Genomic DNA, 23,305 nt, shown 5'->3' on the forward strand with positions numbered 1-23,305 from the left:
TCGAGTGAGCATCTCCGACACGTCAACAACTCCATTCTTCGTCGTAATATCAGTTCGCAATCATGGGTAAATGTTCATTTTTATTTCAAGTCGTAAATCAATTATCTTTGTTCTCTTGTTGTTTCAGTTGTTGATATGACTAGATATTAATGTTCAAATCGTGTATTTTATAGTTAATTATGGCGGTGTGTTGCTGCCGGGTGTTGTATCGTTATGTCGACTACGAGAGAAAATTGTATAAAAGGAAAGAGAAAAGGCGACAGAAGTCAATCAAGTGAGCATCTCCGACCCGGCAACAACTGCATTCTTCGTCGTATTAACAGGTCGCAGTCGCAATCACGGGTAAATATTCTGTATTTTTACGTGGAATTTTCTATCAATTTCAATTTTTTTTTCTATTTGATAATGTGCCCGTTATTATTGAATATCGCCTAGTTAACTATGACGTCGTGCAGCTATTGGTTGTTTCGTCGATTTCTGGGTCGACCACTGGTGTGCTGATGCCCCTGGGTATGGCGGATACCAAACCGCAACGCCGCCGCCTTACTACACAACAGCAAACGCAACGACCAGTTACTACACCGAGGTTGCACAGTTAGGTTTACAGTTACACCACCAAGGGTCCAGGTACACCATAACTTGTGCTGCTCCGAGCTACTACACCGAAGACCAGATGTTTTATTCTTCCCCGGGCTACACTACCAAATTCCATGTGCACACCCCCAAGGCACCTGAGACTACACAACTACGTATGCTGTCCCAAGTACTACTCCAAGGCTCCAAAGTACTGCAGCACTAAAGCACTGGACTACTACACGACTATACATGCTGCTCAACCTACGACACCGAGGCTCCAGCTTATTACACCACCAAAGGGGTCGAACACAGTGGCGCCCAAGTACGTAGCATCTCCGACACCGAACACGGTAGCCCCGAAGTTTCGAATAATCTTCGTTTCAAGCAGTGGAACGACAAAGAGTGAAGGTGAGCTCTTTATTATTGTAATTTTTTGGAACATGTACTAATGACTTGTTTTCCTTCCTTGTCTGTTTTTCGAACGAATTTACTGCAATCCCGTCTAATTGAATAGCAAAGATAATGGCGGCGTAGCATTCTTACGTGTACACCGCGTCGTTAAACTTGACATTGTCGGTCGGAAAGCCGAACTTGACGATGGCCGTGCCATAAGCCTACGACAAGTGCCTTATTGCCACAGGTAAACATTTTATGCCAAACGAAATTCATCTTTAAAAGTCTCAATGATTACTCCTTTATGGAATGTTGAACAACTTTGATAATCTTCCTGCTTGATAGTATCTGAGAGTCTACTTAAACTGCTAGCAATTTATTTCTGTAGTTACGAATCACTCTAAAAATGGCCTTTATTTTCTTGTTAGGTGGTAAACAAAAATCTTTTCCAATCCCTGAGCGGTGCCCTCAAAGATGCCCACGAGCACGTAACGCTGTTCCGCAACATCGATGGCGGTAACATAGGCCGAGTCCTCCCTAAATATTTGAGCCAATGGACTTCCGAGAAGGTGAAAGCGCAAGGTGTTAATGTGTTGCCCATAGCCAATGTTGAGGGTGCAATTTTGGAAGACTACAAGTAAACAGTTATTTCAGTTCATGTTTTAGCGATGTTAATTAAAATCTAGAATTCATTTCAGCAGATTTAAACTAACCATGTCATCGCTGTTGTTGACTTGTTAAATTAGATTCTAATTATTGGACTTTATTTTTTATTAGGCTGGAGATGCTGCCTTCTTTTGTAATAGCAAATTGGGTCGTCGTCGTATGGAACATCATCATTTTGCTGTTGTATCGGGGTGATTGGCTGGAGAGAACAATACTGGCAAGGAAACATGGATGAACAACTGCAGTGCACTGTCACCAAGTGCATTCTTCGTCGTATTATCAGTACGCAATCGGGTAAATATTCTGTTTCATGGAGTTTGTATCAATTATTTGTTTTTATATGTTAATGTACCATATTGAATATTAATGTTCAAATCAATTACCGCCTATTTGATTGTAGTGTCGTGCTGTTGCCGTTTGTCGTATCGTTGAAGGTTGGGTCGATCACTGGCGTACCCATATCTCCTGGGTATGGCGGATACCAAAGCACCACGCCGTCACCTTGCTACACAACGACAACATTCGCACCGACCGGTTACTACACTGAGGGCTACAATTACTACACCATCAAGGCTCCAGAGTATTAAACCGCAGCTAATGCTGTCCCAAGCTCAATCACCAAAGATCCCGAGTACTACACCGAGGCTCCCAAGTACTACACCGAGGCTCTAAGTGCTACACCACCAAGTCATCGGAGTACTACACGTATGTTGCCCCAGCTTATACACCGAGGCTCCCAAGTATTACTTAGTTCCTAGCTACTACACCGAAGCTCCAACTTTATTACACCACCAAAGCGGCTGAATACTACACCGAGCCGCCCAAGTACTACACCACCAAGGCTCCAGAGTATTACACCACAACTTATGCTTCCCCGAGCCACTACACCGAAGCCCCGAAGTATTACTCTGCCTCAAGCTACACAACTACAACTGAGGCGGCCAAGTATTACACAGCCCCGACTTACTACACAGCGGCTGCTGCTCCTTCGTACTACGTTGAACCGGAATACTACACCGAGGCTCCAGTTTACTACACCACAACCTACGCTACACCTAGCTACTACACCGAGGCCCCTAAGTACTACGCTACCAAGGCACCTGAGTATTATACGACTACGTTGATCTTTAATGATAAAACAATTTTTTTTACCTGGGTAATCATTTTTTACGACTTTTCTTGCCACCTAAAAGCTTTTGACATTGTGACGTTTTCTGATTTTTATTGTATCTATCCTAATTCGCATGTTGGAAGTGACTATTTGCTCTAGTCGCTCTGCATTCCGATATCACGATGTATAATGAGAGGTGGGCGAACTCAGTAGGGCGCCCCCTCTTAAAACTGTGCCAACTTTCTGAAATTGTTCTCACTTCTGCCGCTAGGTTCTCTAGTGTTAGTGGCCCTGAAATTGGGCGCGAATTGTCAGAATTAAAGCGTCTGCCATTGTTGTTAGTAGATTTTCCATTTCGTTGTTTCGTTTTATAATTTCGTTCTTTAACTTAGGGTGATGTGTTTTTGATAAATCGTGTTGCGAAATGGTGAAGTGTTTCGTGGTTGGATGTTCTACGGGATACAAATCAGCAAAAGAAAATGATGCCAAGGTATTTAAACCACCCAAAGAAGAAAGGCAATTCATTTTATGGGGAAAGAATCTTGAAAGAAGTGACAGAAAATTTTCAAGAAAAGATCATGTGTGTTCTAGACATTTTAAAGAAGAATTCATCATCAAGAACTCTGTAAATGGTGCTGCCCCATTGATTCGTTGGAAATTGAGAGATGATGCCATACCAACTCTTGTTCTTGGTAAGTATCGCTTTAAAAATAATTCCTGTATGATTCATGAACTGATTTTAAATTATGCAGGTTACAAAGATGGGGTAGCCCCAAACAAAAAGTATCGGAAAAAAACAACCTCTCCATTATCAAACAATGGATGCCATAATCAACCAGAAGAGAAACTTGATGCTCGAACAACATCTGATGTGAAAAGTGCTGAAGTCACTCTTGCTGGAGAGAGTAATCTTGAACACAAAACCCAACATGAAGAAAACATCACTTCTGACACTTCTGTCGAAACCCAACATGAAGAAAACATCACTTCTGTCGAAACCCAACACGAAGAAAACATCACTTCTGACGGGAAACATACTGAAGACACTGCTGAAGTTATCACAGCCATGGATTGTGATGATTCAACAATTATTGAAACAATTGAAAACATCATTTGTGATCCTAGTGACGCTAAACTTCCTCCGTCTTGGCGTTGGCTTCCTGATTGCGATGTTTACAGCGAAGATGATCCGACCGCATTCAAGAAAATTGCCGTTAAATTTGGTCAAGTGAATAACACAACAACAATTTTAAAATCCATTTCCGTTATAGGATCAGAGATTTTCTATGGCATCAAAGGATCAGCTATACCCTGTCCGAAGTTCCTGTCATCCAATTTCGGAAAACTTGATGATATTACAAATAATGTTACTAAATTTGATGCTGCTAGTATCTGTAATGGGTTTCATCTAACAGCTGGAGGACCTTTAACAAAGCTAAAGAATACCTGTATCAAGGAAAATGCGAATTTCAGATCCCGTTTCTGCCTAAGACTTTTATCTGGTAAAGGTAGCATGTGTTTCCTTTGTGAACATCTCGAAAAGATTCACTTGAAATATAGCTCCCGGCAAACAACAATTGAAAGAATGTCCGCAAGAAAGAAGAAAACTGCAATGAAATCAAATGTGCTGAAACAAAAAATTCAACGGAAAGAACTTGTTGTTAAGGTACACTATTAAAATGTTTAATTATTTACAACTTTTGTTCTTCTTCATTTAAGTAACATTCAATTATTTAATAGAAACTTCGACTAGAAATTAAAGATGTCAGAAAAAATGTGACTGCTGCTTGTGAAAAGGCAATAACTAATCAGTTTATTGGGCTTAACGACCAGGTATATAATGCTCCGCTGACTATTCCCATCTATGACGATTACGTTTGTTAGATTCCGTATTTTTACTATATTTCTACAAATGACAAATAATCACGACAACACAACTTATTTACAATTTTTCTTACATTGCGACCATATAATTGGCAGGAATGTAATAAATAATTGGAATATACATGATGAAACTAAATTGTTAATTTTCATTTCATTCAATTACTTTGAAATTTACTCATCTTTCATACAGGAAAGAATGGTTGTACAAACTATTTTGAAGAAAGCTTCTTGTGCCCACTCTCCGAAATCCATGAGATACGATCCTGACTTCCTACTTCAATGTGTGTTATTGAGGATTAAGAGTAGAGCTGCTTACAATCACTTAAGAGTAAACAACATACTACCCCTTCCTTGTGGTGAGACAATACGTCGTTTGTTAAGTTGCATGTCTTGCACATTTGGACTAAATGGCTTTGCATTAAATGCAATCAACAACAATTTCGCGGGAAAACCAATTCACATGCGCTACGGAACTCTAGTATGGGATGAAATGTCAATAGAAGAAAGTGTTATCTTCGATTCCATGAAATTGGTATTTGAAGGATTCGTGGATTATGGAGAAGACAACGATTTAGATGGAACAATCAAAGACAAAACACATCAAGGAGAATTAGCGGATCATGCCCTTGTATTTATATTCCGGCCTTATCGTTATAATTGGATCCAGCCAATTGCTTGTTATGCGACAAAGGGATCCTGCCCAGGGTCTGTGATACAGCAGCTAATGGCTAGAGCAATTTGTGCTCTTCATCAACATGGAGCTGTTGTTAAATCTGTGGTATGTGACGGAGCACAGCCCAATAAGTTGGCAATGAAGCTTTCTGGAGTATCAGGAAAATACGACGATCTCAATAATGCATTTCAAAGCAAGCCAAGTTCGTTTGAACATCCCACAATAAATGACGAGACAATCTTTTTTTTTATTGATGTCCCTCATCTGATGAAGACAGTTCGAAATAACATCTTCACAATGAAGGAAGTCCAAGTAAGAATTTTGTCTTGTGTCGTATTATCTTTACATCAATATTTTTTAATGTTATTTTTTTGTTAATCGTTTGTAGTACAAAGGCCAAATTGTTAAATTTACGGACTTTGAAATGCTATATCTCACAAGCAGGATGAAAAAAACCCCTGTTTCTGGCTTAAGCAGATTAACAGAAACGCATCTATATCCAAATTCATTTGAGAAGATGAAAGTCAAGTATGCAGTGCAGATACTGTCTAAATCAGTTGCCAATGGATTTCGGTATTTCAGAAGTATGCCGGAAACACAACATTCCTTTCAAGGTAGCATGTCATTTACTTATACTTCTTTTCTTGCTGTGGTATTCATAACATCGATTTCTAATTAAAGATACTGAAGGTACAGAGGAAATGGTTCTTAAGTTGAACAACGTATTTGATGTAATGAACGGCCGTTCTATGGTTAATTGTATGAGTTTATCCAATGGATCTTGGAAAAATGGAATTAAGGTAGTTTTCAAATTACATATTACAATTATTTATATGTAGAATTACACAAAATTCATACCAATAAATTTATTTGAATTGCAGGTTTTAGAAACATTCCTGGAAGACCTATGGGAAACTGAGCTTGCATATGATTCAACAGGCTTTTCTTCTTTTTGTTCACAAACTACCCTGGAAGCATTAAGAATTACAACCCTAAGCACCATCGAACTCACTAATCATTTATTGTCAAAGGAAGTGAACTACGAATTTGTGCTAACCGCGAAATTCAATCAAGATTGCATAGAAGTATTGAAGTGCATTGATTGTCATCTGTAGTACATTAAATAATTAATACTTCTTATTTTTAGAGATTTTTCGGCATAATTCGTCAGTCTGGTGGTGGCCAAGAAATGCCAACTGTTGCTTCCTTTTTAAGTCTCTTCCGAATGCTATGCGTTTATTATCCAACAAAAGTCGCGCTAAACAGCGCAAATGTAGAAGATGATCGCATGACTTTGTTAACCTCTTACAAGGACTGTATGTTAAATAAGTTCAAAGCTAATCAGAAGGAGGCAAAGACTAGAAAAGATGAATTGAAGGATCGTCTGGCAAAAGGACTGTCAATAATCAATGGACAGGTATACAAAATTGGAGCGTACAACACCTACCTTGATCATGTTGTCTATGATCTTTCTGGGTATTTGATACATGCGCGACGAAAAAGGCTTGAAAAATGCAAAGAATGTATGGACACGTTAATCACAAAAGAAGATATTCCAAGTGATTCTGAATATCCAGATAACCTAGTAATTCTCAGAGATAAGGGTGGGCTAAAAAAAGTTACCCAGAATTTTTTTTTTTTAATTTCTAGTGTTGAGAATTTGCTAATTAAACATTTCGATGGAAAGGACAGCTATATCAGGGATTCTTTTGAGTCGGTTATTGAAAAGGTGTCGAAATTCACCCTCTACTCTGTTTGCTGTGAAACACATCAACGTGTGACAATTCCATTTCTAGTCTATGAATACATTGTCCTTCGTTTTCGCTTTCAAGCTAAGTGGAAAAAAAATGAGATGGATGTGGCCAAAAAGTCAAGTAAGCAACACAAGTCAAGAAAATTGTCCAAATTGTGAAAAATCATAATTTTTATTGCATTTTGTTTGTTGTTACATTTCAAAAGCGAAAAAAAAACAATCAAGAATTAACAATTTTCAAATCAATAAATTGTAACTGGTGTTACGTTATTACAAACTAGCATGGTCTTAATTTTATTTTCTAAACTTTTCTAAACTAAAAAACCCTTTAACCAAGATGCTTTATCCACAATGGTTAAACTTGGCGCCAGATTTCAGGGCCACTAACACTAGAGAACCTAGCGGCAGAAGTGAGAACAATTTCAGAAAGTTGGCACAGTTCTTTCCTCTCGGGTTCGCCCACCTCTCATTATACATCGTGGTTGTACTCTACTATTCTACGCACCACGTCTGAAGGATCCATGGCCAAGGTGGGACTTGCCATTGCTGACAAGCTAGGGGAAAACAAAGGCGTGGCAGACAACGGGTTAACTAACACAAACGAACACATATTACCAACAACAAATGATGATCCGCGCTGACACTTTGGAGATACCGGCGACGTTATGGTGTCAATCTTCTCGAAATTTCCTCTGCATTACCTGAATAAAGAGAAAACAATTCTTATTTACTGACATGCCAATAAAAGTTACATAATACAGAAAGAACAATAATCAGGTTTTCTAGCTCAAAGATTTAAATATGCAATGTTTTAAAGTTTAAATCAAGCTTGCAATGTTGAGAATTGTAAACAGAACAAAGCTCACTTGCTAGTCTTTAAAAAAAATTCCGGAAGTATACCGGAAGTAACCACAGCGTCTCAACCATTGAGCTGTCGTCAAATTAAACCACATATTCTTGATCCCCATGAAATTTGGGGTCGATTAGGTGTGATTTAAACGAAATCAAAATTTTGGCCAAAATCGAGAATTTTCCTGAACTACAGTTCAGGAAAATTCTTGAAACCGGAAGTAAGCGTACGTAAAAAACAGAACATGAACTTTACCACAAATTTTACGAGGATCACGAATATGTGGTTCTTTTGTGCGTCAGATCAATATTTACTAAACTACTGACAGAAATGAGAAAACCGGAAGTAGAAAAAAAAACACATTTTCAAAAATCTAACAAGTGAGCTTGGTTGGGGGAATAGTTATCGCTAGTTATCACTAAATATTTCAACAAAATAACTGCCAATAAATGTTTAAAAAGATGTGCAAAATAACTGAAACTGACTGTTGACAGCTGCAAATTTTCAAAAAGCCATCTAGCGTTAGAAAAAAGAAACGTCCAAGTAAAACTTTGTTTGCGTGCAAGAAGGGCCTGATTTTCAGATTTTGGAATTATTACACAGACACAGAGTTTAACGCAACTAGATTATTAGTAGATAATCTACGAAAGTAAGTCAGTTGTCGGGTACCTGGGCATAATCCCGTGGTGAGTAACTGCAGGTGTGTAACAGCAAAGGGTAGCGACCACTGAAGTGTTCCAACTCGTCGGTGAAGTAAAACAAGTTGTAGCAGCAAAAGCAGTGAAGCTAAATGAGTGTACGTCGGGAAGATACGGATGGAGCAGAACGTTGCTAGATGTCCCTCTTCCTTCATAGACAAAGGTCAGCATTGGCTCAAGGATCTATTATGTGCTCTGTAAAAAAAGTGTATTGCATTAATGAATTGAAAATATAACAGTTAATAAAGCATTTCAATCTTTACCTTTACTAACAAGCACACTGAAGTTTTCATGATAACAAATCGTAAAAATGGAAATCACAGCAACCAACAGCCTTACTCCTAAGGTTGAGGTAAATTTCCTGATGTTAAAAAAAGTGTCATGAAGTATTGCAGTAGCGTGGCGATAGGTTATATTGATGCTTACCTTTATCATATGGGTGACTGGTGCTGAATTTATTAGTAAGGCGGTTGGTTTGGTGTGGTTGGTGTGGTAGCAGTAATGGGGAAATACCTTGTCTCCACACATTTGTATTCCACGATATGTGAGCTTCACACATTAGTTTTAGGATTTGACAACATGATGGGTCTATTGGATCATTTGGATGGAAAGTGACTGAGCGCTAAGTCAACTTTTTGGAATGACTGACAGTATGCATCTAGAATTTGAAGAAATAAGTTGGTACAGTATAAAAATAAAGAAATTAGATGAAGATAAACCTTCATAAGTTACGAAGTTCAATTTGGTAATTGAAATCACAGGAATATAAGTATTAATTAGCATCCAATTGTTTCGCCTATTTTGCCTCGTTTCACGATGCAAAAACAACAATGGTAACACTAGCGACATCTGGTAATGAATTTTGAAGTTGGTTGCACACTGGAATTCTATTGTCGGGTATTTTTAATAATTTTTAAAAATGGAGTTCTACTGTCGTTACAAAGATATTTTTAAAAACTATTTAAAATATCCGGCAATACAACAACAGATGTCGCTAGTGTCGCCCATGTTTACATCGTGAAACGAGGCAAAATAGGCGAAACAATTGGATGCTAAAAAGTAATTAATACTTATATTCCTGTGTGTGCACAGTTATCCGGCGCCCGACCTTCTTCCCCTTCGGAGCAGACAACACTGAATGCGGGACACGGGCCGGGATTTTTGGGATGTTTTTACTCCCGCCGACGTGACACACACACACGAGAGAGAGAGAGACGTTGCCGAACAGGCCCTAAAGGAAAATAAAGAAGCCAATCCAGATAATGGATTACGATCCAATAGCTCTACTATAGCTAGCCCAGCAGCATTCACATTGGTTCCATTTTATTGCAGAAATTGAGCATGAATCACTTGTGACAGGTTCAGATCGCTTATTTTGTGTTGAGGATCGAGTGAGAGAGGGAAACGATTCATCATCAACACGTTATAAGAAACAATTCTCTACGCTAACAGACAACACGGTGTCCGGACACGAACAACACCAATGGTGTGCAAACACGACGAGAGTGTGTGTAAACAAGGGCGTAGAAAACAAACGGATTTAAACAAGTCTTTAAAGAACGTAGATGACGGCAAACAACCCGATATCTAATAATAATAATAAAAAAACCGTGTAGAATATAACGAACGCGGGTAAACACATTCGGCGTCAAACAGAAACAAACGGACCCTCAAGGAAAATTCCAACTTGAAGTTAACATCATCAATTCTTGGTTCTGGTGTGTAGTTAACTTAGGTACTTTGGTTTGTATCAATGGGGGAAATAAGAAAATAGGAACGACAAATGACTCATTGATCGCCATCGTGTTGGCGATGTGATGACGACCAAAAAGATCTTTTTCCTTTTTTATCTTTGGGAGCTGAGAGGAGGGGCAGTGGGACGGAATTGATACGGAGGAGGCGGAACGCCAGTGTTCCAAACGCCGGCATCCGAATTCATCGTCGGGTTGTTATCGTACGCCACTTTCGGGGATTGTTGTTGTTGTTGCCTAGCACGACCAGCGCGAGCTCTCAGAGCTTTTTGACTCTTTTCCACAAATTCCTATTAATTAAGAAAAGAATAATGATCATTATCAACTTAATACTGAGCGAGAATTATGTCTAATCATTTGTGTTTACCATTAAACCGCGGCTCATGAAATACGGCTGATCCTGTCCGTTGTTGATCTCGCAGTCTTCGCAAAAGCAGATGAAAACGGTATCGATGCACATCTAATCCAAATTCAAAATTTATGTCAATTTAACAAAGGGCGTGGCCTATAGATTTTTTAAAATGATGATCATTACCTCGAAGACGGAAATGAAGCAATGGGCAATCAAGTAGGCAAAAATGGCCGCCACTAGGATCGGTGTCCAAATATACACAACGCCCGGCTTATCCTTATTTAAAAAATAAAAATAAAATGGGAATATAATTGCATTATATAAGAATGCTAATCAATACTTTGATCAATTCGATTCCGACAAAGACGACGGCCGTGACGACGCCGGCCTTGCCCAAGAAGAGCATAAAGTCGCCGACAGAGTTGATTGCCATGACCCGCAAGGCGTTGTTGGACAGCATTTTGAAAGCTCGGCCGGCCGACCAGCAGAAATTCTCCCCATAAATGCCTAAATGATTCATTTAAATTTGAGGATATCAAATGGAATAAAAACCCCCAAGGGCAATCGTCATAAAAGAAATAAACGGTCGAATGTATACCTATTTCGATGTAGGCATTGGAGCAGAGTCCCTGAAGGAATTTCTCAAAGCAGTAAAGACAGCACTTGCAGAAACAAGTGAGGCAGGTGACTAGACCGAAGCACGTCGTCGTGGAATTGCGCAACTTGCGCTCCAGATAGTTGAACAACATCCGAACCAATTTCATCAAGGCGATGAGCAGAGATCCAAAGGCCAACGAACCCAAATGGTAGCGGACGGCATAGCCCGTCGATTTGGCCACTGGGCACGACAAACGTGATTTATCCCTGCATTAAGTAATAAATAATTAATTACAATTTAAGTTGAATTTTAGACTAGCTATATACCTAGTGAAAAACCATTCAGCAACTGCTCCGGCAATGATAAGGTTCTGGAAGGCCAGGCAGAGTTGCGATAGCCAAAGAGCGGCCAGGATATTGTACCATCGAACGACCTTATGTAATCAAATCAATAATACAATATTCAACTTTTGGTTTCTCAACTTAGGGCGATGACGCTTACTTGCAAATAAGTGTCTTTCTGAAAGATGACGGTCCCTACTGGCGCTCGAATTGGCTGGCCGGCGCTCTCGATCCACAATGCGGCGTAGGCCCATCCGGCGCACAAAGCGCACAATGCCAGCAGAGTCCAAAGCGGCTGGATGAGGAGCATCGGCATAGCGTGAACAGATTTGCCGGCTTCGCGAAACAAGGCAGCCACTAGCTCGACCCGCTTTCTCATGGCCACAACGATCAACAAAATCAATACCTGCACACATCGTCGATTAAACCAAAATTTCAATTAAAAATGGTGAAAAGTCAAAAGACAAATTTGAATACCGAAATGATTGAGAGGGTGATTGCATAAGCCAGCATTGTGGTCTCACCGGAAGTGCCTCGCATGCCATACCACGCCCACCTGTATCATATCATCACGAAACCGGTAACGAGCTTATTTTAAAATGATAATAATAATAATTATTATTACCACAGGTAACCGGTGCCGCCAAATGAACCGAGGACAAGGGCGACCAGCAGGAGCCAAATCATCGCTCCGGCCAAGAAGCGGAAGAGAACGGTAAGTACCAGCGATAAACCTTGAAAAAATAAAATTCAAAAAAATGGAATTCAACGGATAATCGAAAGTTATAAAATTATACCCAATGCAATGAGGCAGAGGTAGACCACCTCTTTCCAGCACAGTTGAAAATCGATGGCGAATTGCTAAATATTTAAATTAAGCCAAATGATGTAATTTATACCGCAACAAGAAATTTGATTAAGTATAAATGAAAATTTATACGTTGAGAAATTTGGCCAGTCCCGTGGATGTCAAAAACCAGTTGGTCGCCTCAGTGGACGAGGCGTGAATGGCTAAACAGCGGTTCAGGATAGGCGGTGACCTGAATTAAAATTTAAATCACAAAATGGGGTTCCGGTTATTAAGTCGAGAAACAAAAACGAATAGTTTGTTATACTTGCTGGCCGGACAAGTGTTAACACATTTCCCCACGATAACCGGATCCAAATTACGATTCACAGTTAGCGATTCTACATCGAGAAATCTAATTAAAATTCAACGAATCCATGAAAAATGTTTTAAAATGATTCAATTTTGAGATGTAAACTTACGTCAGCCTAGTCATATCTTTGCCACTAGATGTGATGTTGGCCAGCGGGCGATTTGGCCGGCCGCATACGTCACCGTCCATGTCAAAGCCGTAAACGAGGCGATTAGTATCTCCTCGGGCAACGGCATAATACAGCCCATATCCCTAAAAATAAACACACGCACGAGGTAGAAATTAAAATAATCAACTAGGGAAAATATCACAGAAATAGTTAAGACTATATATTTTAAATATGTACGATACCAGTCCGCCGAGAAAAGCCAGGAAGAGTGCCAAAAAGAAAATGTCGGTACAGCTGCGCTCGTTGACGATCCCGTCGAAATCCTCCGATTCCTTCCGTCGTCCAATCTAAATATGCCGACCACATCAATCACCACAGTCAACATTAACAAAAATTAAATTAAAATATTTTTTAAAAGAAAGTTATATGAGTCATAGAACTGATTTTTATACCTGTGACGGCCCCGGCTCGACGCGGTCAGATGATTCACAACAACAACACGGTCCCATTTACGCAATTTAATACGATGACGACACAACTGAAATCAAAACTTTCTCCCAGCTATAATGCCTCCGCTAAAGTATTTTAAATGATCCACTTTTTATTCTTTTGTAGTTTAAGGGAAAATGAAATTCGGACAGGCGAAAGATTCACGAAATTCCCTTGGAAACCAGGTCACTGGTTGAAATGACTTGGTTGTTGCTGGGCCTACTTTCCAACAATGCTGGGAAATGATTTTCGAATCGGATGGGGCCGGCACGACACGAGAGAACGCATGGCTTTTTCGTTGCTGCAGTCGTGCAACCGCACGCCTTCCCCTCTTCAATGCAACTGAATGGACGTAAAAAGTCGAAGCAAGACAACAATGAATTAGAAAAGAAATGGAAACAAGTGAAAAACGGTTAAGCGTATTAAGCCCTCCAGGTGGAAACAGCCTTTTTGATTCAGACAAGAAAACCCATCGTCAAGTCACATGACCATCGACCAATGGGATTGGCTCTGACGTGATTCGGGGGGGTTGGGTTTTCACGCTGTTGATGAAACGTGTGTCTTACCATAATAATAGCTAGACTTTTATTTAAACAAATAAAAAACGAAATTGTAGGGATTTGGTGGCTATTTCTGTGTTGATTACTAGAGCAGGATATAATGTAATGAAACGAATGACATGTGATTTAAAATATCCAACTCTCATCAAGTCATATAAATACCTTGTTTGTGGCCTCGTTCGGGAAGCACCATTTCGGACCCAACCCATGTTCGAGATGATGTTATAGCTGTTTCGAGGCGTTACCTTGACGACGTGTGTGAGTAAACAAACGGCGAGAAAAGTAAATGATTTCAATCCGCATCCCATGAATAATTAAATGAAGCCCTGATGCAGTTGCAGTATATCAGGAAATCTAAAATTATGATTCATCTTTTCTTTATTTGTCTATTCAGATGGGTTAGATTTCTATCGCAGGAATTTAAAAAGGAAATTTAGTTTTAAAAAATATAAGTGAAATGACAACATTTTACTAACCAATTCATAGATATATTTTTTTAAAGCTTTCCACCATTTACCCATATACCAGGACGTCTTTCATTAGAGACCATTTGTCTGAATTAAGAAACGGATTTGATTCATTTCGAATTTTTACTGAAAAATTTCATGATGGCTTCCATGCAGTCCTCTGATTGCCAACGCTCCAGCAAACGTTCGCATTCGGCATCGTTAACTTTGTGCAATATTTCAGTGTCAAACTGGCGACTCAATTGCTTGCTGTAAACTAACGACTGTAAAGAGAAGTGAAATTTATTATAGTCAATTTAAAAGAAATACTCAAGCAATCCTCTCACGTTGATGGGTAGTTCGGACCATTCCTTAATTTTTGGCCACACCTCACTTTGGAAGTTGGCATCTTGAAAGACTTGAGTGACCAGACCTAGTTTGCACGCTTCGACGGCAGTAATTTTCTTGTTAAAAAGCAACATTTCGTTGGCTTTTAAGGATCCCATGAGCTTGGGAAAAGTGTAAGATGAGCAGGCTTCCGGCGACTGTCCCAGTGCACTGAAAGGAGTTTGAAACCATCCCTAACATATAAGAACATCAGGATAAAGTAATTCATGTGTTAATGGGACATGTTGCTTATTACTCGATCAGTGGCATAAACTGCGTCCATCAATCCCAGAATCGTACAAGCTATACCCAGTGCAGGTCCATTCACAACTCCAATGATTGGTTTGGGAAAGTCAACAAGAGAGTTTACAAAAATTCTAAAGAGAAAATTACATTACGGATAAAACAGAAAATTGGACAGATAATATATGAACTTACTTCAAGTTGCGTTTTCCTTCTTCAGCAGCTTCGGAAACAGAGCCGGAAAAAGAGGTAAAATTAGTCAAATCATTCCCGCTCGAAAAATAATCTCCAGTTCCGGTAACAGCTACAAGAGTTGTATTCTGATCTTCTGCGGCATCTTTTAAGAGCTATTAGATTTTCTGTTAGTATTTGCATGCTGGAAACACAGTCATAAAAGAGTATATAAATTTGTATTTACCTGGGTGAAATCTAAATACATTTTTAGAGTAAATGGATTCTTCTTTTCTGGCTTGTTGATTCTGATGATTCTGAGCTTACCATCCATTGACACTTCAAACCCTGCTGCTGCTGATTTCGGTGCAGCACTAGTTTCAGCTGAATTCTCTGGTCCAACTAGACTATTAACAAATTCGATGTATTTGTTTTTAGCCTCCTCCTGCGGGCAAACAAACAAGTGGGTAAATAAACGAGACACAAAATCGATGCTATCGACAAAATGTCAACCTGAGACAGGGAATTCAAGGAATTCCAAGCATCCCATTTGGCTTTCCCAACAAAATCCGTCATTCCAGGTCTTTTTGTGTTCACTTTTCCGACCGTGGCTTGTTTAAATAAACCATACAATTTCAGTTTGGCTTCATTTCCTGGACTGGCTTTCAAGGTTTGTAGTCTTTTTTGAGCTTCATCAAACTGCTGATTGATGCTTGTAGAAAAACGATGAGTCCCAATGACAGAAACTAATCTTGGTGTACCTATGCATGCCATTGGTTTCATTAGTGAAAAAGATAAGCATCGATTTCTGTATTAAGTAATAAAAAAAAGGTACTAAGAATAAAAGAAGGACATTTTAATAAATATTGAATAAAAAAATACCTTAAGCAATGGGCAATGCTAGGGACAATCATTTTTATAAAGAAACTAATTTTAAAATTGTTTCCAAATTTAATTCGGACTGATTTTGACTCGTCTAGTCGTCTGCTCTCTGTTGATTGAGTTTTGCATTGCTACGTTGTCATTTTTATTTACGGAATGCTGCGGAAAAAGCGAAGCGCGAACTTAAAAAAAAGCGGTAGTAAAGTAACTAAGCGAAGAAAGTAAAATCAATTAAGCTCTCGTTGTACAATCTGCACGTTTCATTTTCCTTTGATAAGAAAGTAGTTTTATTTATTCAAATTTGACAAGAGTCGATATTAATACATTTTAAGACCTGGGTATAGAGCGAAAAGATTACCTTTCCAACTCAGTCAGTTGTTGGGGGTCATGGCCTAATTGTTATGACGTTCCGGATCTATCTTGGGGGACTTCGCTTGTGATGAGCGAGGAAGGGTTTGTGACACGAACTTGCAGCATTCTGGGGACCAGTTAGTTCATGTTCAGACACGATATGAAAATCGAAAAAAAAAAAACAAACGTCGGCACATCTGCCCTGAATAGGTCTTTTTGTTTTAATTTAATTTTGTTAAATAATCTGAATGCGGGACCCTAATCGAGGGACTTGAACGAGTTGACCCACGGTTATGCTTATTGGTTCAAGACCTTGCACAAGCGGCAACCTTTTTAAATCCGTATTTTGCTTTTATACGCTTTATTTTTGGTTTTGGGGACTTTTACTGTTAGAATAAATACAGACAAGTTAATTGTTCTCATGATTGGTATTCCATTAAACAACGTGAAGAGAGTTGATTTTGGCTATTTCGTCATTTCTGATGTCGGAAGACAGCTGTAAATAAAAATTTTTCCGTTAAAGTTAATTTGAAAAAATTCTTCATTCGATTAAAGTAACGATGAATATTAAAAAAAAAGTGGTTTTGACTAGTGATGCTTCTCATTAAAAAGTACAAAGTTCATTTAATATAATGTATTTTATTGCGATTTAAATTAGGATTATAAATTAACTTGACTCCGCTATCTGCGAAATTTACCTTTGGTAAAACAAGTAGAAAGAAGACAAGCTGCAAACTGGCATCCTGTCATTGCAGACGACACATTACTTTTAGTCGACTTTTAAAACATGGAGGCTACTGGCTGCACGTGGGATCTGGTGAAAACCATTGAATCCGATGACGAAAACATTCCCTTTTACGATTCATCATCTGAAAGTGAAGAAGAATTTCAACCAAAACAATTAAAACGCGATGAAATCAAGACTAAAAGTAAGGAGTTCAGCCAAGAGTTTGAGTTTATTGGAAATGTCGGCGACTACAACGCCGACCCTTGGAAAGATGATGTTCAAAAATACATTAAACGGAAAGCGAAAAGCAAGACGGACGACAAAATTGCCCAAGTGCTTAAAGATAAAGGTTGTATATTATTTTTAAGTTATTTAAGAATGTCAGCTGACTTTCTTTTGTTGACAGGCGGGGATGAAGATGGAAGTGAACAAGAAATAGAAGATGAAGTTGAAGAAAATTTGCTGTCTGAAGATGAATTGACAAAGGACAATGTACGAGATAAAGAACGTGACAAGAAGAGGAAACTAAGGAAGAAAAAGTCAAATGAGGAAGTTGATCCAAATTTGGGGATGGGAGAGGATTTTTTTGACGAGTCGTTGCTCTATGAGCCAGCAGAGAGTTTCCATGAAATGAATTTGTCTCGTCCTCTCATGAAAGCCATTGCCTCTATGAATTTTGTCCATCCAACCCCTATTCAGTCAGCTACAATCCCTGTTGCATTACTGGGCAGAGATGTATGTGGTTGTGCTGCTACAGGAACTGGTAAAACAGCAGCTTTCATGTTGCCAGTTCTAGAGAGGTTGATGTATCGTCCCAAGGTATCAGCAACAACACGTGTCCTTGTTCTTGTTCCAACTCGAGAATTGGGAGTTCAGGTAAGATCTTGCAATTGAATTTTATTACTTTACACATTTTCATACCTATTTGTATTAGGTCTATCAAGTTTCCAAGCAACTTTCACAGTTCACCAATATTCAAATAGGACTTTCAGTAAGTATTTGCTACATTAACATTCAATCTTTTACTACAGTCTTAGAAATTTCATTTCTTTAGATTGGTGGTCTTGATTTAAAAGTCCAAGAAAAAGTTCTTCGCGGCAATCCTGACGTTGTTATCGCAACACCTGGCCGTTTAATTGACCACTTGCGCAATACTCCATCCTTCAGGTTTTTCATAACTTTTTAAAAATATGTTATCAAGAATTTTGTGAGAAAACAATATTTGTCGTTCGAAATTTGCAGTCTTGAAGCCATTGACGTTTTGATTCTGGACGAAGCCGATCGAATGTTGGATGAATTTTTTATTGAACAAGTCAAAGAAATTATTATGCAATGCGGCCGTAAACGCCAAACCATGCTTTTTTCTGCCACGATGAGTAACGAAGTTCGAGATTTGGCCGCTGTATCTTTAAACAAACCCATCAAGGTTTTCGTAAATAATAACCGCGATGTAGCATTCAATTTGAGGCAGGAGTTTGTTCGCATCAGGCCAAATCATGAAGGTACTTTCTCCTATATTGAATATCCCAAGTTATTCTTTTTTATTAATTTATTTTCTGATATTATTTAACATGCAACAGGTGACAGAGAAGCAATCTTGTGTGCTCTTGTGTGTCGAACTTTCCGAAACCACTGCATGGTATTCGTTCAAACTAAAATGCTTTGTCACAGGCTTCACGTTCAGCTTGGATTGTTAGGTATCTGTCATTTTTGGCTTAATTTCAATTGTTGTAGGTTTTTAAAAATAAGTTTACTATTGCAGGCATCAGAGTAGGCGAACTCCACGGAAATCTCTCTCAACCGCAGCGACTGGAAGCTCTTAGAAAATTCAAGGTATGTCTTAAAATTAAAGAGTAATATTTGATTGCTAGTTCGTTGAATAATCTCGTCTCTTTGTATTATCTCTTAAAGGAGGAAGACATCGATATTTTGGTTTCCACGGACGTTGCAGCTCGTGGTTTAGATATCCCAGGAGTGCAAACAGTTATAAATTATACTATGCCACCAACTATCGAACGTTATATTCATCGAGTTGGACGTACGGCTCGTGCTGGACGAAGCGGTGTCTCCGTATCACTCGCTGGAGAAGGAGAAAGAAAAGTGGTCAAAGAAATCGTTAAAAGGGCCAACAATCCTGTTAAATCACGATTGATTCCAAACGAGATTCTTGAAAAATATAAAAAGAAATTGGCCCTCATTGATCCGGATGTGGAAAGCATTATTACGGTATGAGCACATTTCACATGAATATTTTAAAACTTGGATTAAATATCTTGTTTTTTACCCCTATAGGAAGAGAAATCTGAAAGCCAACTTTCAGCAATGGAAAACCAAATCAATCGAGCTGAAAAAATGGTTAAAGTTAAAGGTGAACCTGCTGCTCCGAAGCGACAGTGGTTCCAGACACACCAGGAGCGTTTGGACGAAAAAGATCGATTTAAATTGGCCAACGAAGGAGGTGCCACAGAAGAAAGACCGAAACCTAAGAAGAAGTTGGGAGAGAATCAGAAAATCAAACGAAATGAACGAAAGAAGGAACAGAAAAAGACCAAGAAGAAGGGTGAAATGACATCTGAAGAGCGGACGCAACTGGAATTGAAAAAGGTGATGCTTATGCAAGCAAGAGCTGCCAAGAAAATGAGTAAACCGAAGAGCATGCGATTAAATAACGATGTCAGCGACGTCAAATCTACAAAAGCACCAGTTGCCAAAAAATCAGGATCGGCGTTTGCTGCAGATTTGACCGATACAAGTCAGAGATCGGTAAAAAGACTGCGTTACCAAGGAAATGTTCAAAATCGACAGCTGAAATCGAAGAAAGGAAGAAAATGAAATGATTGAACCCTTTTTTTAAACGGAATACACTTTGCAAGTTACTTTGACTTGAAATTCAAAATTATTTTTTCGTTGTAAGTTGTAGCCTCTGTCCAGCTGATTCCATGATTTAAAAACCTTTAACTGAGGAGCTAATAACATCACCAAGGTACGCAACGATACTAAAACAGAAACTTTGGTTAGTAGTATATGTATTGCCTTTATCTTTCCAATAGAATGTTTTATATCTGCACTCTGGAATAGTTACTATAAGAGATCGTTAAATATGCGCGGCAGAATAAATCGAAAGTATTTCTGCATTTAATATTAAATATTACGACAACCGTCAAGCACCAATATTAACGTTATTGTTCGTTCGTTTTTTTTTTTAATACGTGTCTTCATTCATAACTAATAAATTAACAAGTGGAGAGTTGTCGTCTTCAGGCGAAAAAGCTGACAACATTACGGACTCTCGTTCGAGAGTAGAATGGCTCGCACCGTATCCCCCGTAGACGAGTAAACCTGTTTCCGCATAATCAGCAATTAATATAACCGCTCTGTGTAGTGGTAAAATTTCAAGTTGAATTATGAATTAAAAAAGCTTTTCTTACCAACAGCCATCCAAACAATAAACCTGTAAAATTTCAAATTAAAAAATTAATTTTCGCTAGAAAGGGAATAATTTAGACTGGTACGAACCTTAACCAGGTAGCAAGAGATAGTTGGAACATGAGATACATATTAATCCATATGCTTATTGCCGGAATCAATGGTACAAAAGGGACCTAGATAACAATTTATAAACAATAATTATCCATTTGACACCAGCATATGTGCGTAGCAATATTCGTTTACCATGAAATAAACACGGCTGATTGCTCTAGGCAAGAAACACAGATATAGAACTAAGCCCAACATTGCTATTGCAGTTGAAAGCAATAAAATTATCAATCCAGCATGATACACTTGAGATTTTTGAATGGAAGCTAATACTGTACAGGAAATCACTATTAAAATACCTGAAATAAAATTCTCATTAGTACCAAATATAAATGACGAAAATAACGAATAATAGGCCTACATAGAACGAAGATGATAATTTTGGATTTTTTCGAAGAATCTTCAGTAGGTTCACGTTGCCAAGGTAATACAGCGTCTAAACTCGTAGTATTGTGTTTTAAAGGATTCCACTCATACCTATACATAATTTTGAATTAAAAATGAAGCTAGCGCTTATTTGCTTTCTGTTAAATGTACCTGAGAATGAGAATAGATACAGCCACCAAAGTATAGGCCAAAAGCGTTCCTATTGACATCATTTCCACTAGAGAATCAAGATCAGTAACCATTGCAAAAATAGCTGCAATAGAGCCAGTCAGTATGGTGGCTGTAAAGGGGGTCTTAAACCTTGGGTGGACCGCAGCAAGACATCTTAATAGGAGTCCGTCTTTTGCCATAGCATAAACCACTCTCGGCATTGGAATCATAGCGCCTAACAAACTGCAGGTAATTTTCTCAAATCGATTGTCAACAACTCCAGGTTAATTGGAAATTTAAAATGTATGTTATACCTTGCCGCAAGTCCAAAAGCCGAACCAACTGTGACAATCCAAGCTGCCCATGAATGACCAACTTGCTGGAATGCGTGGATCAACGGCGTATCCTTGTCCTAATAAAGTAGTAAATGAAAAAGTTAGTTGTAAACTGAGTGGAAAAATTCATAAAAATTTTGTTGATGAATATACTTGGGCATAGTATGGAATCATCAACGTTAATACGACTGATACGCCAACATAAGCAATAAGAACCACAACCAAAGTGAGGACAATACTCAAAGGAATATTTCGTTTCGGGTTTTTAGCTTCTTCGCCTGCAGCGGCTATGGAATCAAAGCCAACAAAACCAAAGAAGCATTTAGCGGCTCCTGCCATTACTCCACTTACTCCATATGGGAAAAATCCACCCATTCCAACATTATTATCCTTTTGGAGTGTTTCATTTACCGATAACACCCAGTTCTCTGGTTTAGCTATGAAATAAATAAACCAAAGAGTTATAAACAAATTAAAAAAAAAATGTTAAATTATTCCAGTTACCATATGTAGCTCCAGCAGTTATCACAAACACTACAACTGATAGATTTAATATTGTAAAAGTGTTGGTGAAAAGTGAAGTTGATTTGACTCCGACTGCTAAAACAACTGCAATTTAAAGATTAAAATATATGTTTATTCAGATGCTACAAAACAGTTGTGCAGTATTATTATATAAATTTGTTACTTGTCATTAGCAGAGTGACACTCATGGATAGCCAATCAGCATATGCTGACATAAAGGGTACATGAATTGGAGTTGTAAGAGTAAACAACCTAGACATACTATGATTGCTCATTGCATCAACATTTAAGCTTAGTGCTCTAGCCACACTTGCAGAACCTTAAACGATTTTGAATTAGATGACTGTATAAATGTTAAAATCATAAACCAACTAATAAATGTTATACCTATCAAGTATTCAAGAATCAGATTCCAACCAATGACAAAGGCAATGAATTCTCCTACTGTAACATAACTATAAACATAAGCTGACCCAGCTTTTGGAACCCTTGCTCCAAACTCAGCATAACACAAAGCTTGGCAACAAAATAGTTTTTTTAGTTTTAAAAGAATAAAGCAGCAGTAAAATCTAAATAAGTATACCAGCAATTCCAGATGCAACAGCGGCAATCAAGAAAGACAGACAGACAGCTGGTCCCGCTAAATCTTTAGCAACGCTTCCAGCAAGTACGTAAATGCCTACACCCAAAGTGCTACCTATGCCAAGAAAAGTGAGATCAAACAAATTTAGAATTCTCAGTAGTTTGGGACCAGTTCCTGAGTGACTCTCTAATAAGTCTCCTTCTTCATTTTCAGCATACGTTTTTCGCCGTGAGAGTCTGTGGGAAATTAGGTTAACTTTGTTGAACATGGCAAACAGATATTTCACACGTTATTTTAGAAAATAAAATAATGGAAACTATTAAGGAATGTGTGGTGGAACTCTAGTACTGATGTCAAACATGAAATTCAACATATTACAATTGGTCGAGTCTATTCCCACGGTAAATTTCGTTGCACGAAGGTCCCGATTAACACGAAATGATTTCTTGTCAACAACAAAGAGTTGGGCTACTACTACAGTGCCACGAAAGCCAAGTGAACGTTTCGTGTCACTTTTTGCAAACGTGTATTGCCACGACATCTCACGTGGCAAAAAGTAAACGTTTGTCTGCTAGTACGAGATGGGCTACTAATGGACTTTCGAGCAATCTATTAAA

At 38.5% G+C, this 23,305-nt stretch overlaps 5 protein-coding genes and 2 long non-coding RNA genes across 18 annotated transcripts in view; 3 read left to right on the plus strand and 4 right to left on the minus strand.

The window, feature by feature from the left end:
• The window catches only part of LOC124342907, a 30,412-nt gene extending 27,957 nt beyond the window's left edge, over positions 1-2,455 (plus strand). For 7 of the 8 annotated variants that reach the window (XR_006918943.1, XR_006918942.1, XR_006918945.1 and 4 more), the window contains 2 exons: positions 1,747-1,929; positions 2,036-2,455. This is a non-coding gene — a long non-coding RNA (uncharacterized LOC124342907). Of the gene's footprint in view, positions 1-838; positions 985-1,090; positions 1,217-1,397; positions 1,607-1,746; positions 1,930-2,035 lie in introns of those variants that run through there. The other variant, XR_006918947.1, reaches the window with a different exon arrangement.
• The window catches only part of LOC124342686 (importin subunit alpha-5-like), a 97,078-nt gene that overhangs the window by 46,624 nt on the left and 27,149 nt on the right, over positions 1-23,305 (plus strand). The window lies entirely within an intron of this gene.
• Positions 7,634-9,827, minus strand: LOC124342935. 2 transcript variants are annotated; one of them, XR_006918997.1, is made up of 5 exons: positions 9,675-9,827; positions 9,031-9,262; positions 8,868-8,965; positions 8,576-8,799; positions 7,634-7,757 (listed from the first exon to the last, which is right to left on the minus strand). It is a non-coding gene; the product is annotated as an uncharacterized LOC124342935 (long non-coding RNA). The 2 variants fall into 2 exon arrangements; XR_006918996.1 differs by lacking the exon at positions 9,675-9,827 and adding an exon at positions 9,324-9,520.
• LOC124342644 (choline transporter-like protein 1) lies at positions 9,917-14,067 on the minus strand. Its single transcript, XM_046795710.1, has 16 exons — positions 13,971-14,067; positions 13,368-13,746; positions 13,158-13,262; positions 12,916-13,058; positions 12,762-12,848; positions 12,587-12,686; positions 12,444-12,507; positions 12,272-12,380; positions 12,124-12,202; positions 11,807-12,052; positions 11,632-11,738; positions 11,306-11,571; positions 11,048-11,214; positions 10,891-10,983; positions 10,723-10,815; positions 9,917-10,645 (listed from the first exon to the last, which is right to left on the minus strand). Exons 2-16 carry the CDS (start codon positions 13,422-13,424, stop codon positions 10,451-10,453), a joined length of 1,911 nt encoding a protein of 636 aa, XP_046651666.1. The 5' UTR covers positions 13,425-13,746; positions 13,971-14,067; the 3' UTR covers positions 9,917-10,450.
• On the minus strand, positions 14,325-16,208 carry LOC124342738 (enoyl-CoA delta isomerase 2-like). Of its 2 annotated transcripts, none has more exons than XM_046795874.1 (7): positions 16,094-16,208; positions 15,725-16,019; positions 15,459-15,656; positions 15,236-15,387; positions 15,054-15,174; positions 14,758-14,991; positions 14,325-14,694 (listed from the first exon to the last, which is right to left on the minus strand). In XM_046795874.1, exons 1-7 carry the CDS (start codon positions 16,123-16,125, stop codon positions 14,542-14,544), a joined length of 1,185 nt encoding a protein of 394 aa, XP_046651830.1. In that variant the 5' UTR covers positions 16,126-16,208; the 3' UTR covers positions 14,325-14,541. The 2 variants fall into 2 exon arrangements, with proteins under 2 accessions (XP_046651830.1, XP_046651831.1); XM_046795875.1 differs by having other exon boundaries at positions 15,459-15,653; positions 15,722-16,019.
• On the plus strand, positions 17,196-20,053 carry LOC124342614 (probable ATP-dependent RNA helicase DDX27). The gene is made up of 9 exons (XM_046795654.1): positions 17,196-17,520; positions 17,578-18,047; positions 18,106-18,162; positions 18,226-18,338; positions 18,414-18,673; positions 18,752-18,868; positions 18,934-19,004; positions 19,083-19,397; positions 19,464-20,053. Exons 1-9 carry the CDS (start codon positions 17,232-17,234, stop codon positions 20,001-20,003), a joined length of 2,232 nt encoding a protein of 743 aa, XP_046651610.1. The 5' UTR covers positions 17,196-17,231; the 3' UTR covers positions 20,004-20,053.
• On the minus strand, positions 20,180-23,183 carry LOC124342648 (cationic amino acid transporter 3-like). Of its 2 annotated transcripts, none has more exons than XM_046795716.1 (12): positions 22,689-23,183; positions 22,493-22,621; positions 22,269-22,424; positions 22,085-22,189; positions 21,932-22,017; positions 21,560-21,657; positions 21,246-21,488; positions 21,070-21,185; positions 20,844-21,007; positions 20,688-20,773; positions 20,600-20,622; positions 20,180-20,510 (listed from the first exon to the last, which is right to left on the minus strand). In XM_046795716.1, exons 1-12 carry the CDS (start codon positions 22,954-22,956, stop codon positions 20,374-20,376), a joined length of 1,611 nt encoding a protein of 536 aa, XP_046651672.1. In that variant the 5' UTR covers positions 22,957-23,183; the 3' UTR covers positions 20,180-20,373. The 2 variants fall into 2 exon arrangements, with proteins under 2 accessions (XP_046651672.1, XP_046651671.1); XM_046795715.1 differs by having other exon boundaries at positions 21,734-22,017.

Source organism: Daphnia pulicaria, chromosome 6 (genome assembly GCF_021234035.1).
Source record: "Daphnia pulicaria isolate SC F1-1A chromosome 6, SC_F0-13Bv2, whole genome shotgun sequence".
Taxonomy (NCBI): Eukaryota; Metazoa; Arthropoda; class Branchiopoda; order Diplostraca; family Daphniidae; genus Daphnia; species Daphnia pulicaria.